Below are 12,134 nucleotides of genomic sequence, written 5' to 3'. Positions count from 1 at the left end.
ACGGTTGTTTCAGTTCAAATCCCGGTGTTTCTCACGCGTCGCGAGCGACGTCGACCCCTCTAGATCTAGACGTCTATACTTCCCCATACAATGTACTAGCGTTCCTGTAGACATGTCGATCATCCATCGATAGCTGACTCACCGGCTCGGATCAACCGGAGGAAAAAGATTCGCGCGTGTCACCTCGCCTGCCTGCCTGCCTGTCGCGCCGTTTCATCTTTGCACCACCGATTCGATGAGACTCGGTCAAAGTTTCGGCGAAACTCTTCGCGAGAGACCGCGTACCAGGGGCTCGCTCGCCCGTCTCGTGTTTCATGTCGCATGCGTCATCATGATCATTACAAAACCGACTTTAGGACAAGGGTCCATCGCCCTTCCGTCGTTGTCAGATGTACGACAAGAATTGGTCGGCATCGTCATACAGTTGCCTCCAGTTCCGCAACTGGACCACCTGTTGAGGTGCGTCCAAGAGGTCCCACACAAATCGAATGTAACGGTTCAAGGTGGACCAATCCATACGTCCGTAAGGTTCGAACATTTCTAAGATCCTTTCCACCGTCTTGCGGTCCTCGCCCTTGGCATTGTAAGCCGCAAAACAGAAAGGTAGACCAAGGCTATATCGCGAACGCAACGTTCAGCTGTGACACAAGAGGGCGACTGGGGTGTGGAGCAGAAATACACCAGGCGGGACTCACTATGTGACCATCCCTCGGCCGAGGGCTTCAATGACCGTCTCAAAGATGAGATTGACGCTTTGGTGAACCCGCGAGACGCTGGTCTTGGTGTTTTGTGCATTGTGCGAGAGGAAGATGACGGCTGCTCCTATCCACATGATCCTCCCAGCGGCGATCTGCAAGGAGGATATATACAATGAGTGGTCATCAATGGAGGATTCCGTGCATCATTTCACTGCTCACCCGCGCAGAATACGGTCTCGATTTCGTCTCCAACCCGATCTGGTCGGCTTCCGCAAGCAACGCTTTGCAATCCCTGTGATACGTTTGCCATCCGTCTTCCACCTCTTGGTCCGAATACTTGGCCATCCGGACGGAAGGTACCCCCGCCTTACGCATGGCCGCATGTCGACCGATCGCAATAGTCGTCAAGACTCGGCCGAGGTAGTCGATCATCGGCTTGTCTAGCCCAAAGACCACCTCAACGTGTTCAGTCAATGAACGGGGTGCTGTAGGACCTGCCCCATGTAGATATTAGGGAGGTTGGTCAGGCGAAGTCAATTATCATAAATCACTCACTGTATGGCTCTGCCCACCATTCCGCGTGTGGTTCAAGAATCAATGGTGCATCAATGGTGAACCAAGATGCTATCACATTATCGAACCCGCCAGTCAATCGGAGTGTCTTTATATAGATCGTCAGCGATACGTACCGAAGACATCCACGCAAGTCATCTGCTCCATCAAGAACCTCCTGATCATGGTGTGAGACAGTCGCAGAAAGGTCATAGCCCCGCCTAGCTTGTTGATCAGATCGGCAGCGTATTCAAGGGAATACATCCAGTCTCGACAGGCAGCTATGCGCTAGTGATGTTGCACGTTGTGCATGTCAATAAAAATTCCGCATGACTTCGAGCATACCACTTACATCGCGATGAGACATGGCGAGACAGGCCGCTAAAGCGAGATCATCGGTGGAACCTCCAAAGGGTCCTGGCACGATATTGACTAGTGAATCCAGGAGGGTCTTGGCTTCTTGCCGGAAACCCTCGCTGAGCTTGACGATCGGGTTGAGGTGGACTTGCTCCCTAGACATGCCTGACGAGATAGTGATACGATATCCCAGATCGTATGCGGACAAGGAGAGGAGCGCCTGGCGGAAAGCGTCTTGCGCCGCACACATGCCAGGAGGAACGCCCAAGGCGAGTTTGGCGAAATGTCGACTCCAAGGGTTCAGTTCTTTCCTGTTGCCCATGGCAATCAACGTGTCCGCGGTTTCGGTGATGAAGTGTCGGTACTATAGCACACAATCTGCGATCAGGATGTCGAAGTGAATGAGGCGGCTAGTACGTGATCGCGACTCACAATGATTCGATCCCTGTCGATCGGGAAATAGACGCTGAGAGGGTCGAGCTCTTTCACGATCATGACCTCTCCCTGAGCTTGCTGTAACATTCGAGGCAATGTCGAATTACCCAAGAACGTGGGGTTCAATTCGAGCAGTTTTGTAAATGCCGGAGGGTACGAGTTGATCGCTACGGCCGGATGAGGAATAACAGCAATGCTGTCTACTTTGCTTTCCACCACGATCGGCCGTATGCGTCCCTCTTGATCCCGCTCCCAACGACCTTGTATTACTTGTCCGTTGTGAGTCACAGAGGCGGTATTGGGATATGGTATAGCCAGCTCTTTATATGATCGCGGAACCGTCTCAATCATCTTGACGTCTTCGTCAGGAATGTCCTGGGGAAATTCAGTGCGGTGCATTGATGGATACCTTTCTTCTTGATTCAGCGCGACAGCAAAGTTAGGCTGCCAGTGATGCTCAATCGGTCTCGTGGCCAAAGTTCGAGTCCCGCGGGCATTGTTCTCGGTCATCCGGTTTCTCATCCTCTCGCTTGGTGTGACGACGTCTTCCAGATAATTTGTCCAAGTACCCTTAGTCGTAAGTCCTGGCATGCCGAACTGTTCGGCCAATTTCGCTCCACCAATCGCAGGCCCGGGCTGTTGTTCAGGAATCGGGCCCCACTGGACAGGGTGTCCCTGCAACCCTGGTGGATCGATATCTGAAGGTAAGACCTTGCCCAGAAAGTGCCTATTCGGTAACTTTGGGCAGGCCTTTTCAGATGCGGGAAATTGCTGCTGCTCCTGTGCTTGCGTCTGAGGTCCTCCTAGCTTGGAATCATGCTGCACCTGCAGCGGTCCTGCGGGGAAATACGTGTTTAGATCGTCCGGTGGAGTCACGAATGTCGAAGACGTCGAAGCTGTCGTCGGGGTAGAATAAGGGTGCATCCAGCCGCCAGGGATAAGCCCGGGGTTGACCGGTAAGAATCCCGATGGCGGCTGGATCGTTTCGAGGGATGATACTGGCATCCTATCTCGGGACAAGCCGTATGGATCTTCGTATGGTCGCACAGGAGGCTGGACTATAACCGCCGGTTCGTTGATGATGGGAACGAACTCTCCCGAGAATTCCTTACTGTGACGCAATGTCGGCCGTCTGACCGAAGACGATGATGCTGGAGACCGTTGCTGAACAGATACCATCCCAACTCCGGTTGTCACTGGTAAAGATCTCGGAGGTGATCTCGTCCTCGTTGATTCTCCCTCTATCTTCCTCGCTCCTTTTGCCTCAGGCTGATTCATCTCGACCTTCGCATTCGATACCGTTCTTTCCCTCTGTTCATCGCTAAACCCGCACTATCCATCCCGATCAGAACCATTTACTATCAGCTTTCCGACCCGGTTTCCAACGCATGAATTCGTCGACAACGCACCGGACATCTCCTCCTCACACAAGGTCCGCAGATCGGCCGCTGTTCGTCACATTTGACTCGCCGTGTACGACAAGTAGAGCATCCAGCTGTGGATCTCGAATGATGTCTCCGTACTCTTCCTGACGGATGTACGGGTCGAGCCATATATGAGCACTAAAGAGAAAGCGAAGTCCAGGTTTGAGCTTCAGATATGGAGGTAGAAGGGGAAGACCCGGACCAGGACTCACTTGAGTAGCCCTTCGAACGCAACGGGAACAGCTAGGTTTCTCTTCCCCACACTTGACCTTGCTCTTTCGGCAAGTCACGCAACCGCCGAACGATCTCGAGGTGGATGGAGCTCCAGGTCTATCAGGATTCCGGGAATCGAAAGTCAAGATCAGATACAGCTGTCGTTTATATAATAGGGGGTGAAATACCACTCACGCGACAGTCTCCTCCTCCACCTTCACATCTAAGCTCATTGATCCCGCTCCGAACCACTCGTCATAGCCCTGTAATCGCTGTTGGTCCTGTTCGGCTCCCCTTCCTTGGGCCAACGGGACCCCAGCCATCCTTGATCCTCCCATATCTCCTGGACCGTTCCCAACGGTAGTCGTGACAGCATACCCAGGTGCCCGTGAACCACCCGTGTTCATTCCCGTCGTTCCTGCTGGAACCCAGCTTTCAGGACGGGCCTAAGTTCAGGACCAAGAGAGAAGTATGTGTATATGTGCGGTTTGACAGAAGGACGATGCCGGGAGATCCAGATGGTGAGGTGTGGCCCAAAAACGATACGTCACCGGTCCGAGATGAGACGTTACGCGGGCGAGGTCGACCACCGAGCAGATCGATACCGATGTGCCATATGTGCGTTTTATGTTAAATTAAAACCATCCGTTGCAGATCCCTAGATCAGCTTCCATCCGTCATCATCTTTTTCGTAGCTTGTGATGGATTCTGCCTGCAGAACTCGATTGTAGATACGGCTAACCCGCTTCTCGCGCTTTCCAAGAATTCATAGGGACGTGACATTTACTCTTACAGACGTGACTTTTGTGGGGTAAGCGGAAGAAAACGTTCTCGAAATCCTCCGACGATAAATTGTCCGGGTAAAGTTTCTCACGCGTAAGAATGATCATTATAACGTAAAGAGACCGTCAAGCCACGACTGTACAATCCTATCGAAATCTATCGACGCTCTATTTAGTCGTCTTCTTTTTCTTCGGCACGGCTCGTTGCTTCCCCTTAGCGTTGGCCTCGGGTTCCTCCTCGACCTCGTCTTCGACCTCGACCTCGCTCTCGTCTTCGTCCTCGTCCTGATTACCGCCGCAGAGTTTCTTGTCCTCCAATAGCGACGTAAAAAGTTTACGGAAAGACTCCGAGGGACCGGCGTCGTGGGAGTTGTCGGCGTCGTCGATGGCGACTGACTGGCGCCTGTGGCAGATCTCGTCTCGCAAGATCTTGATGCTCATCGCGAACAACTCTTGACGTTCGGCCTTCTTCGTAGCTTTTCCGCCGACAAATTCCATGAGAATTTTGGCGAGGCGGAGGGAGGGCTCGACTTCCGGATCTTGAGGCGAGAACGTCCATTCGGCGCCGCCGTCGTCCTTGCACGGGTAACCGTGCGGCTTGCATCTCCCGCAGGCCGTGAACGCCGAGTCGGTGGAGAGGGGAATCGCCGCTCGACAAATTGCGACGCCGCTGTAGGTAACGCACATCTGCAATTCGCGTTCGTCGATCACCTCGTCGTCGAGACCGTCGGTGAGCGGGATTTGTCGTTCGTCGTTGCCGACGCGGTACTCGGGGGGGCCGTTGGCGCCGCTGTATTTCAGCAGGCAAGTAGGACAAGCGACTCGCCAGCCGCCCTGGTAGTTCTTCTGTAATTCGAAAGAAAGTGAGCAAGAGAAGAATTGCGACGGAGAAAATCGAGAGAAATTTGTCGACTCACAAAGAACCCGTTCACCCTCGCCGTGTTCATCTCCCCGGTCGGCGTCAGCTTCGTCGCTCGAAGCCATTCAGCTTGGGGGGGAGGGTAGGGGAGGACCTCGAGATCCTGCTCCTCGACTACCCGTGCGTGAACTATTCAAGAAAAAGAGAACGTCAGTATATTTCGAGAGAAATGTAACGAGGGAAATTTACTTACGAAGTTTATGAACATCATATTTCTTCGTCTTCGTATTCTGGGGGACGAGAAAGAAACATCCCGTCTCGCAACGAATCGCCTTCATGCCCGGGGCGTCGAGATTTGGCGTCGGCCAAGGCTTGTTCGATTTTTTTTTGTTTTTTAACCACGCTTTTTGTTCTTTGACGATTTCTCGCCACCACCTTTGCACCGTCGGAAATCGAAAGTCCCACAACAACAGCGTCGGCTCGAAGTTGACGTTGATATTGTCGGCCTTGATGAGATTCTTGGGGAGGAAGGGGGCCGGGGGACGTTCTCGAGCATCAGTATAAAGGTCGCTGTTGTTCGAGGAAAAAGCAGTTGGAAAAAGTTAGCGAGGGAAATTTTCGAAAAAAGAATATCGTTGAACTCACAGCGGAGTGTTCGGCGAGTCGGCCTCCGCCGGTCTCTTCGACCCGGAGGGACCTGCTTGGGCGTTGCTGCAAATCGAGTTGATACCGAAATTAATCTCGAGAATATTTACGTCGACAAAAAAAAAAAAACTCACTCCTTCGCCTTCGTCTGCTCGGCCTCCTTAGCGGCCTTAGCAGCCTCAGCGTCCTTGGCGGCTTGAGCCTTCTCGGCGGCTCGAGCCTTGGCGGCGGCGACATCGGTGGCCCTGCGAATGAAGTTAACGTCGATGTGAATCTCGAGAAAAGTAACGTCGATAGATTAGAAAGAACGTGAACTTACTCCTGGTTCGGCTGGAGGGCCATGTGGGCGACGACCCGGGCGTCGTACTCCTCGTCAGTCTCACCCTCACTAAACACAACGAGAAAACTTAGCCGTCGACAAATATCGAGGGAAATTAAACGATTGTACTTACGTCCGCACCAACTGGTCCCCCTCCTCCTCCCTGTACTCCAGGCGCGCCCGACGCTCTTCCTCGGTCTCGGTCTCACTGCAAACACACACGGACGAAATCAAACGACGTTCGATATCGAGAGAATTCAGACGACAACTAAACTCACACGGTGGCGTCCTTGGAGTTTCGAGTGCTGAAGAACGTTATGTGAAACAGAATCAGATCGAGAACGGTCGAGAAGCATGACCAACGTATTCAAACTTACTGGACCATTGTTCTTGTTACAGTCGGAGTATGTCGGGTGAAGGTTGACGAAGGTGATGTTCGAGAGAGATGTATCTAGGTAATGAAGTGAATGTAGTAAGTATGTTCGAGAGGGGGGGAAAGTAAAATCGAGAGGGGGGGGTGGGGGTATATATGCTTCTCAGTTTGTTAGCGAGGCGTCGACCTCGATTTGACTCGATCGAGAACAAAAGAATCGTCTGTAATTTTAAACTCTGTTCATTTCGCTGCTCATGATGTCATGAGAGACGCAGCGACGCTCGATCTGTTCTTATTGCCAATTCGAGACGTCCGATAAGGTCGAAGCGACGTCAAGAGACGACTGAGAAGGTCGAAACGTCGTCAAGAGAATGAATTGTTATTGTTGTAGCGTCTGAAACGTTCCTGATCGACGATCTGCAAAGAACAAATCGTGAGAAGGTTTGCGACGGAATCAAAGCCCCTGTTACTCACGCCGTAGTATCCACGATATCAAAGAACTCGTCAGACATAAGCGAGAGTGATCAGCGATGACATAGTCACGAGACGATAATAACAATAGTAAAAAAACCCTAGCAGTGGGACCTCGTTTCAAATCTTGCGTAAGCGAAGGGTCCTTTGGCGCCATTGTTCTACATCGGGTGATTGTAGTAACTGCCCTGAGAAGCCGGAGCAATTCTTGAAGACGACGCCTCTGGGATGTAGTTGAAAAAATGTTGCGAGGGAATTTCTCGAGGATGAAATGATGAAAAAGGCATGCCAGGAAAAACAGGCGTCGACGTAGGCAGAGGCAGATAAGTGTAACTTTGAGAGCCATATTGAGGCGCGGTGAGGTGAAAGGGGCCTCGAGTGGGGTTGGAAGCTATACCCTGCTGAACACCTGACGGCGGAGGGTTTCGAGAGGAGTTTGACGCCTGAGTACTCCGAGCCTCGAGGATGTCTGCGGCCTGCGACTTCTTGTAGAGACCACAAGTCTTGATTGTATGGCCAACGACTCTGCAGTGGCCACATTTCCTCGCTGCTTTTTTGGCGATTTGCTCCTCTGCGTCCAATCGACGATTGACTGTCTCGTTGCCAGTTTCTAGACGTCCCGACGCTGTCAAATTGGCCACGATATCTTCCGTAGGCCCAAGTCCATTCCGTAGCTGTCCGTAGTCTCGCTTCTTCTGACCTTTGGCCTTTGCTTTCGCCTGCGACCGAACAAATTGGGGACGGCTGAGGGGTTCTTGAATAATAGCGGCGTCGGGAGACATCTCTCGAATTTCTCCGTCGTTGCTGTCGAAATAATCATTTCGAGGAAGAAAGACGTCCTCAGCCTGGAGAGGTGGGAGAATCTCGATATCCCCTTCAGGATAGTGGGTGAAGAATGTTCCCACAGTATGTGTGACGTCGACCCATTCCTTCGCCACAGTCCTGGCTTCTGCTTGCAAGTCTTTTTGTTGACGCAAATGCCAGAATTTATGAATTCTGGCGGGGTCAATTAAAGGATGCGGGTTGTCCGGCGCCAGGATTTCGTCGAAATCGTGCTGACACAGAAGGCCTTGCTGAAGCTTCATGCCTCCACTGCAGGGTTTGAGAGGCGTGGCATTGATACGAGCGGCTTGCTGCAGTCGATAAGCTCCGTGGAACATTAGCTTCAGACCGCGAGAGGCGATCAGGGCGGTAAGCTATGGTTTCGAAGGAGTTGTCAGGGAAATTTCCTAAGGGAATTTTCTGCAGACAACTTACCGACTGCATGCATTGGGGGAAATCTTTTCCAAAACCGATACTGTCAGTTGCGTGCGCCTTGAAGATGGCGCGATGAGTTGCCCTCATGTGGTTGAGCGAGGCATGAACGGCGGTAAACATGTCGGCATTTGCTCCGTCGATGGTGTTCTTCAACGCACGATGGAAAGACTCTCCTCGAGAAGTTGTAGTTTCTCCGAAATTGAGCGTCGTCAACAATCGATGGGCTAAGAAGTGATCGCCTTCACTGTGTTGGCCAATCACGTAAAGCCAGGCGTCACGAGTCTTGTCGTTCTGCAGGAACTCGTCGCTGTACTCATCAAGGAGTCTTTCGAAAGTAGCCTCCGACTTCTCAAGGCGCAAGAATGTTGCGGCTCGTTTGACTTTCTCGAAATCGTCCTTCGGAACAAGGGGCCGGAAATTTTTGTTGAGATTTTGTCCGAGATGCCACGCACAAAGCTGCTGCTTCCAGTGCGGGTAGACCAAGGTGAGAGCATTTCTCAACGCATCACATTGGTCTGTCAAGACAACTTGCGTCGGAAGTTCTCGACAGACATGTTTCAACGACTGCAGCGCCCAGACGTATTCGTCTGTGCTCTCGGTGGAGAGAAAACACAGTGCGACTGTAAAGGATTTGTTCGTCGGAGACATGCTGACGACATGTAGCATCGGCATTTGGTATCGGTTGGTCTTGTACGTCGCGTCCATGAAAAGAACGTAGCCGTAATGTTTCGCCAGAACTATAGCGAGGGGATTTGTAAAGAAGAGCGTCTGCAGTTCCCCCATTTCGTTCGATCGATAGCAATGGGGGATTCCTTTCTTAACCATCTCTCGAATGATAGCGTCGGCGGGCGTGCGACCTCCTCTAGCAACGGCCTTGAGGCGGTACTTGAGATTGTAAATCTCCTGGGGAGAGACGTAGCAATCTCTCTTTTCCTCGCTGGCTTTCTTGTGGAGCATTTCGACAATAGCTGGCGCAGAGGTTTTTTTGCTTGTGCTTAGGGCGGTGACGGCCAAGGCGACTTCACTCTCCGTCATGTGACGATGCTGATGGAAGGCGTACGAGCCAGTGAAAGGGTGATTGTGCTGAAGGTTTCTCTCCGAGAATTTCCAAAGACCCAACGACCATTTATTTCTGGCGAGGTAAAGTTTCCACTGGCAGCCAGTTTTCTTAGTTTTAACGATGGAGTTTTGTCTCATTCGTCCGTTCGCCATATATCGATGGGAATCTTTATGATGTCCGTTCTGGGCACAGACGACGTAAAGGTTGTTTGCCGCAACCGCCTCCCTACTGACTGCAAAGCCTTGCTTTTCAGCGACGGCTTGTATCGCTCGAAATGCATCGTCGCGATCATTGTAACCGGGATGATCGAGGATTTCTCGTAGGTATTGGGGGGCAGGGTGAGTGTTGGTATTACTTATGGGAAGAATTTCCGATGGAGCGGGGCTGCTGCGGTCGATCTCGAGGTATTCTATGGCTAGAATTTCTGACCAGGGAGGACTTCCCTCGCAAATTGGCGAGGATGACATGATGTATATGTCGGTGATACCATATTCGTAGTTCAGGGGTACATACACATCGACTCGCGGTACTACAAAGTGACCACGTCGTTGACGTGTGCTTGTCGGAGGATATCGGGCTAATTCTGGCGTCGGAGGATTTCGAGAAACTTTTCTTCCGCTTACCCCACAAAAGTCACGTCTCTAAGAAAAAACCTCACGTCCCTATGAATTCTTGCGCTTTCCCGAACGTTCTTTGAACCGTTCAAAAAGCGGGATCGTGGCAGGAACCAGTCCAGGTGACTTACCGCCGTCGGTGGGTTCATCCGTATTCGTGCCTCGTCTCGGCCGTGCAGGATGGCGGGTACTGCGCGTACCTATCGTTCTGGTTGGTACGCTGCAAACCCTATGATGTCGTTTGCTCAGCTTGGGCAAGTTGCGTCGGGTTGGATGTGGACAACGATTCGAGGGTGTGATGCGTTGAAATGACGAAGATCGATTCGGAGCTTCGGAGCAGCTGATCGAGGTCCGGATCCGCGAGAGGTCCAGGTTGATTCCGCAAGAAGGCGAAAATCACTCAAACTTTTGGACTATGATTTGGGATGTCGTAGTGTTGTTGCGACTCCCTCGGGACATCTGCCTTCTAATAGTACTTGATGACCAAGAGTAGGCAGAGGTCTGCTGACGGATTTGCTTCGCTCGACGAGAGCTGTAAGCGAGTGATCACGACGGGGGAGGGGGGGGGGGCAGACTGTTTGAGAACGCCACCTACGCTTTGATCTGGCCGTCACCGGAATCCGAGCTGGACTAGCTCGAGAGGCGAAGGGTGACAGTCGTGACGACCTTTTATTATGTACTGGCTTTCAATCATGGACTGTGTTGTGCGGCTTGCGACGAGTGATAATACGGCCAGCCTTTCTTCCACAGTCATCAGCCCAGCCAAAACGTGGTATAAAGATTCCGTGTTCCGGATCAGATTGCCACATCTCGCTCCTCTGTCTAGCTGTCATGACATGGTTTCCGGTCTCTATCTGACCTTTGCGCTGGATCTGGGCGCAAGGTACAGCAGCGAGAAGGAAGAGGAGGCCAGGAGAACGGCCGCGTTGATCAGGTCGGCCGTTGTCTCTCCCGCCGAGAGCTTGATATGGATTCCAGCAGGACCCCGCTTAGTAACACAAGCACAAGGTGGAAAGAAGAAACAGCGGAATATCTCGTACATTCGATATTTCGAGGGTGGTTAGACGTCACGCAAATTGCTGTCTCTGAATTCCGTCTCATAGTCCGTGGATGTGACACCGTGTTCAGAAGCGAAACAGACCAACCCCGAAACTCAAACAGGGGCACAGTGTAGTCCACAGAGCGTGCGGGAACCGAGAGCGATCGAACCTGTCCGTGTTTCGCGGCGGCCAGGTGGCAGGCCATACATGCCATACAGCCCATGGGCGGTCACGTCAAAACGTCAAGGCAAAGAAGGCGGGAAACGACGAGTAACAGCAGGAACGGGTTCGGATACAAGTGATCGTCGGGTGATCGGGTGATGGGATTGCTTCCTTCTTTGTCCCCCGGGGAAGCGAAATGAAATGGAAAAGCCTTCCTTCTTTCTCGGATCCGAAGGTGACATGGGGCGCGTATCTTGATGACCTAAGCAGGCGCGTCCTAGTGGACGAACGGGTGGCTGGCGATTGTGGTTGGTCGCTATGATCGTGATCTTGTCGCTTTGTTCTCGACCTTCCTTCCCTTCGAGGGCCTGGTTTACTCGGATCGATTTGTTCCTGAAGAGGGCGGAAGGACAGTCATCCCGCTTGCGCCTTACCACTACTACTGTCAACAACTTTTCGAGGTCGACACAAGGTGCACCTAGGCTGGGCCACGGCTCTCTTTCGGGTCTCTGCTATGATTAGAGACCATGCCGGTATGATTTTGAGCGTGATTTTTTGATTCCCGCTGACTGTGACAGAATGCGAGTTGACTAGTCACCTCAAGGCTAAAACTCCGATCTGAACCCCTCACTGCGAGAGGACGGTCTAATCAATGGCTTACAGGCCCTCCTTTTCGCCTACTTCGAAGGTAATTCGTCCGTTGAGCAGGGCAATACGTCAATTGATGTCAGTCGGAACCCAGAGATTTTGAATGCAACTTGAAAACGGTGAACGAGGCCCCCTTAAGATTTCGACATAGAGTAGCCTAAGAGCTCCTGGATTGGAAACCCTCATTCCTCCGTCTTTCCTCGTCACTCGGGTCATACCCCACCA

At 52.1% G+C, this 12,134-nt stretch overlaps 2 protein-coding genes across 2 annotated transcripts; both read right to left on the bottom strand.

Moving 5' to 3' along the window:
• Window positions 1-12: 12 nt before the first annotated feature.
• On the bottom strand, window positions 13-4,211 carry HD553DRAFT_120591 (fungal-specific transcription factor domain-containing protein). Its single transcript, XM_046176496.1, has 10 exons — window positions 3,875-4,211; window positions 3,679-3,796; window positions 3,452-3,604; window positions 2,040-3,374; window positions 1,603-1,971; window positions 1,388-1,538; window positions 1,254-1,322; window positions 918-1,192; window positions 696-850; window positions 13-614 (listed from the first exon to the last, which is right to left on the bottom strand). The coding sequence occupies exons 1-10, from the start codon at window positions 4,084-4,086 to the stop codon at window positions 386-388; spliced, it is 3,066 nt and encodes a 1,021-aa protein (XP_046033880.1). The 5' UTR covers window positions 4,087-4,211; the 3' UTR covers window positions 13-385.
• A 418-nt stretch (window positions 4,212-4,629) lies between these two features.
• On the bottom strand, window positions 4,630-7,169 carry HD553DRAFT_345054 (uncharacterized protein; the record flags this gene model as incomplete). The annotated part of the gene is made up of 9 exons (XM_046183059.1): window positions 4,630-5,307; window positions 5,379-5,509; window positions 5,574-5,890; window positions 5,966-6,031; window positions 6,100-6,210; window positions 6,285-6,353; window positions 6,418-6,492; window positions 6,563-6,589; window positions 7,132-7,169. The coding sequence occupies 9 exons, from the start codon at window positions 7,167-7,169 to the stop codon at window positions 4,630-4,632; spliced, it is 1,512 nt and encodes a 503-aa protein (XP_046033879.1).
• Between the last annotated feature and the right edge of the window lie 4,965 nt (window positions 7,170-12,134).

This window comes from Filobasidium floriforme (assembly GCF_021052385.1).
Source record: "Filobasidium floriforme strain CBS 6241 chromosome Unknown HD553scaffold_22, whole genome shotgun sequence".
Taxonomy (NCBI): Eukaryota; Fungi; Basidiomycota; class Tremellomycetes; order Filobasidiales; family Filobasidiaceae; genus Filobasidium; species Filobasidium floriforme.
Note: the sequence above shows the minus strand (reverse complement) of the source record. Positions and strands in the feature narration are given on the sequence as shown.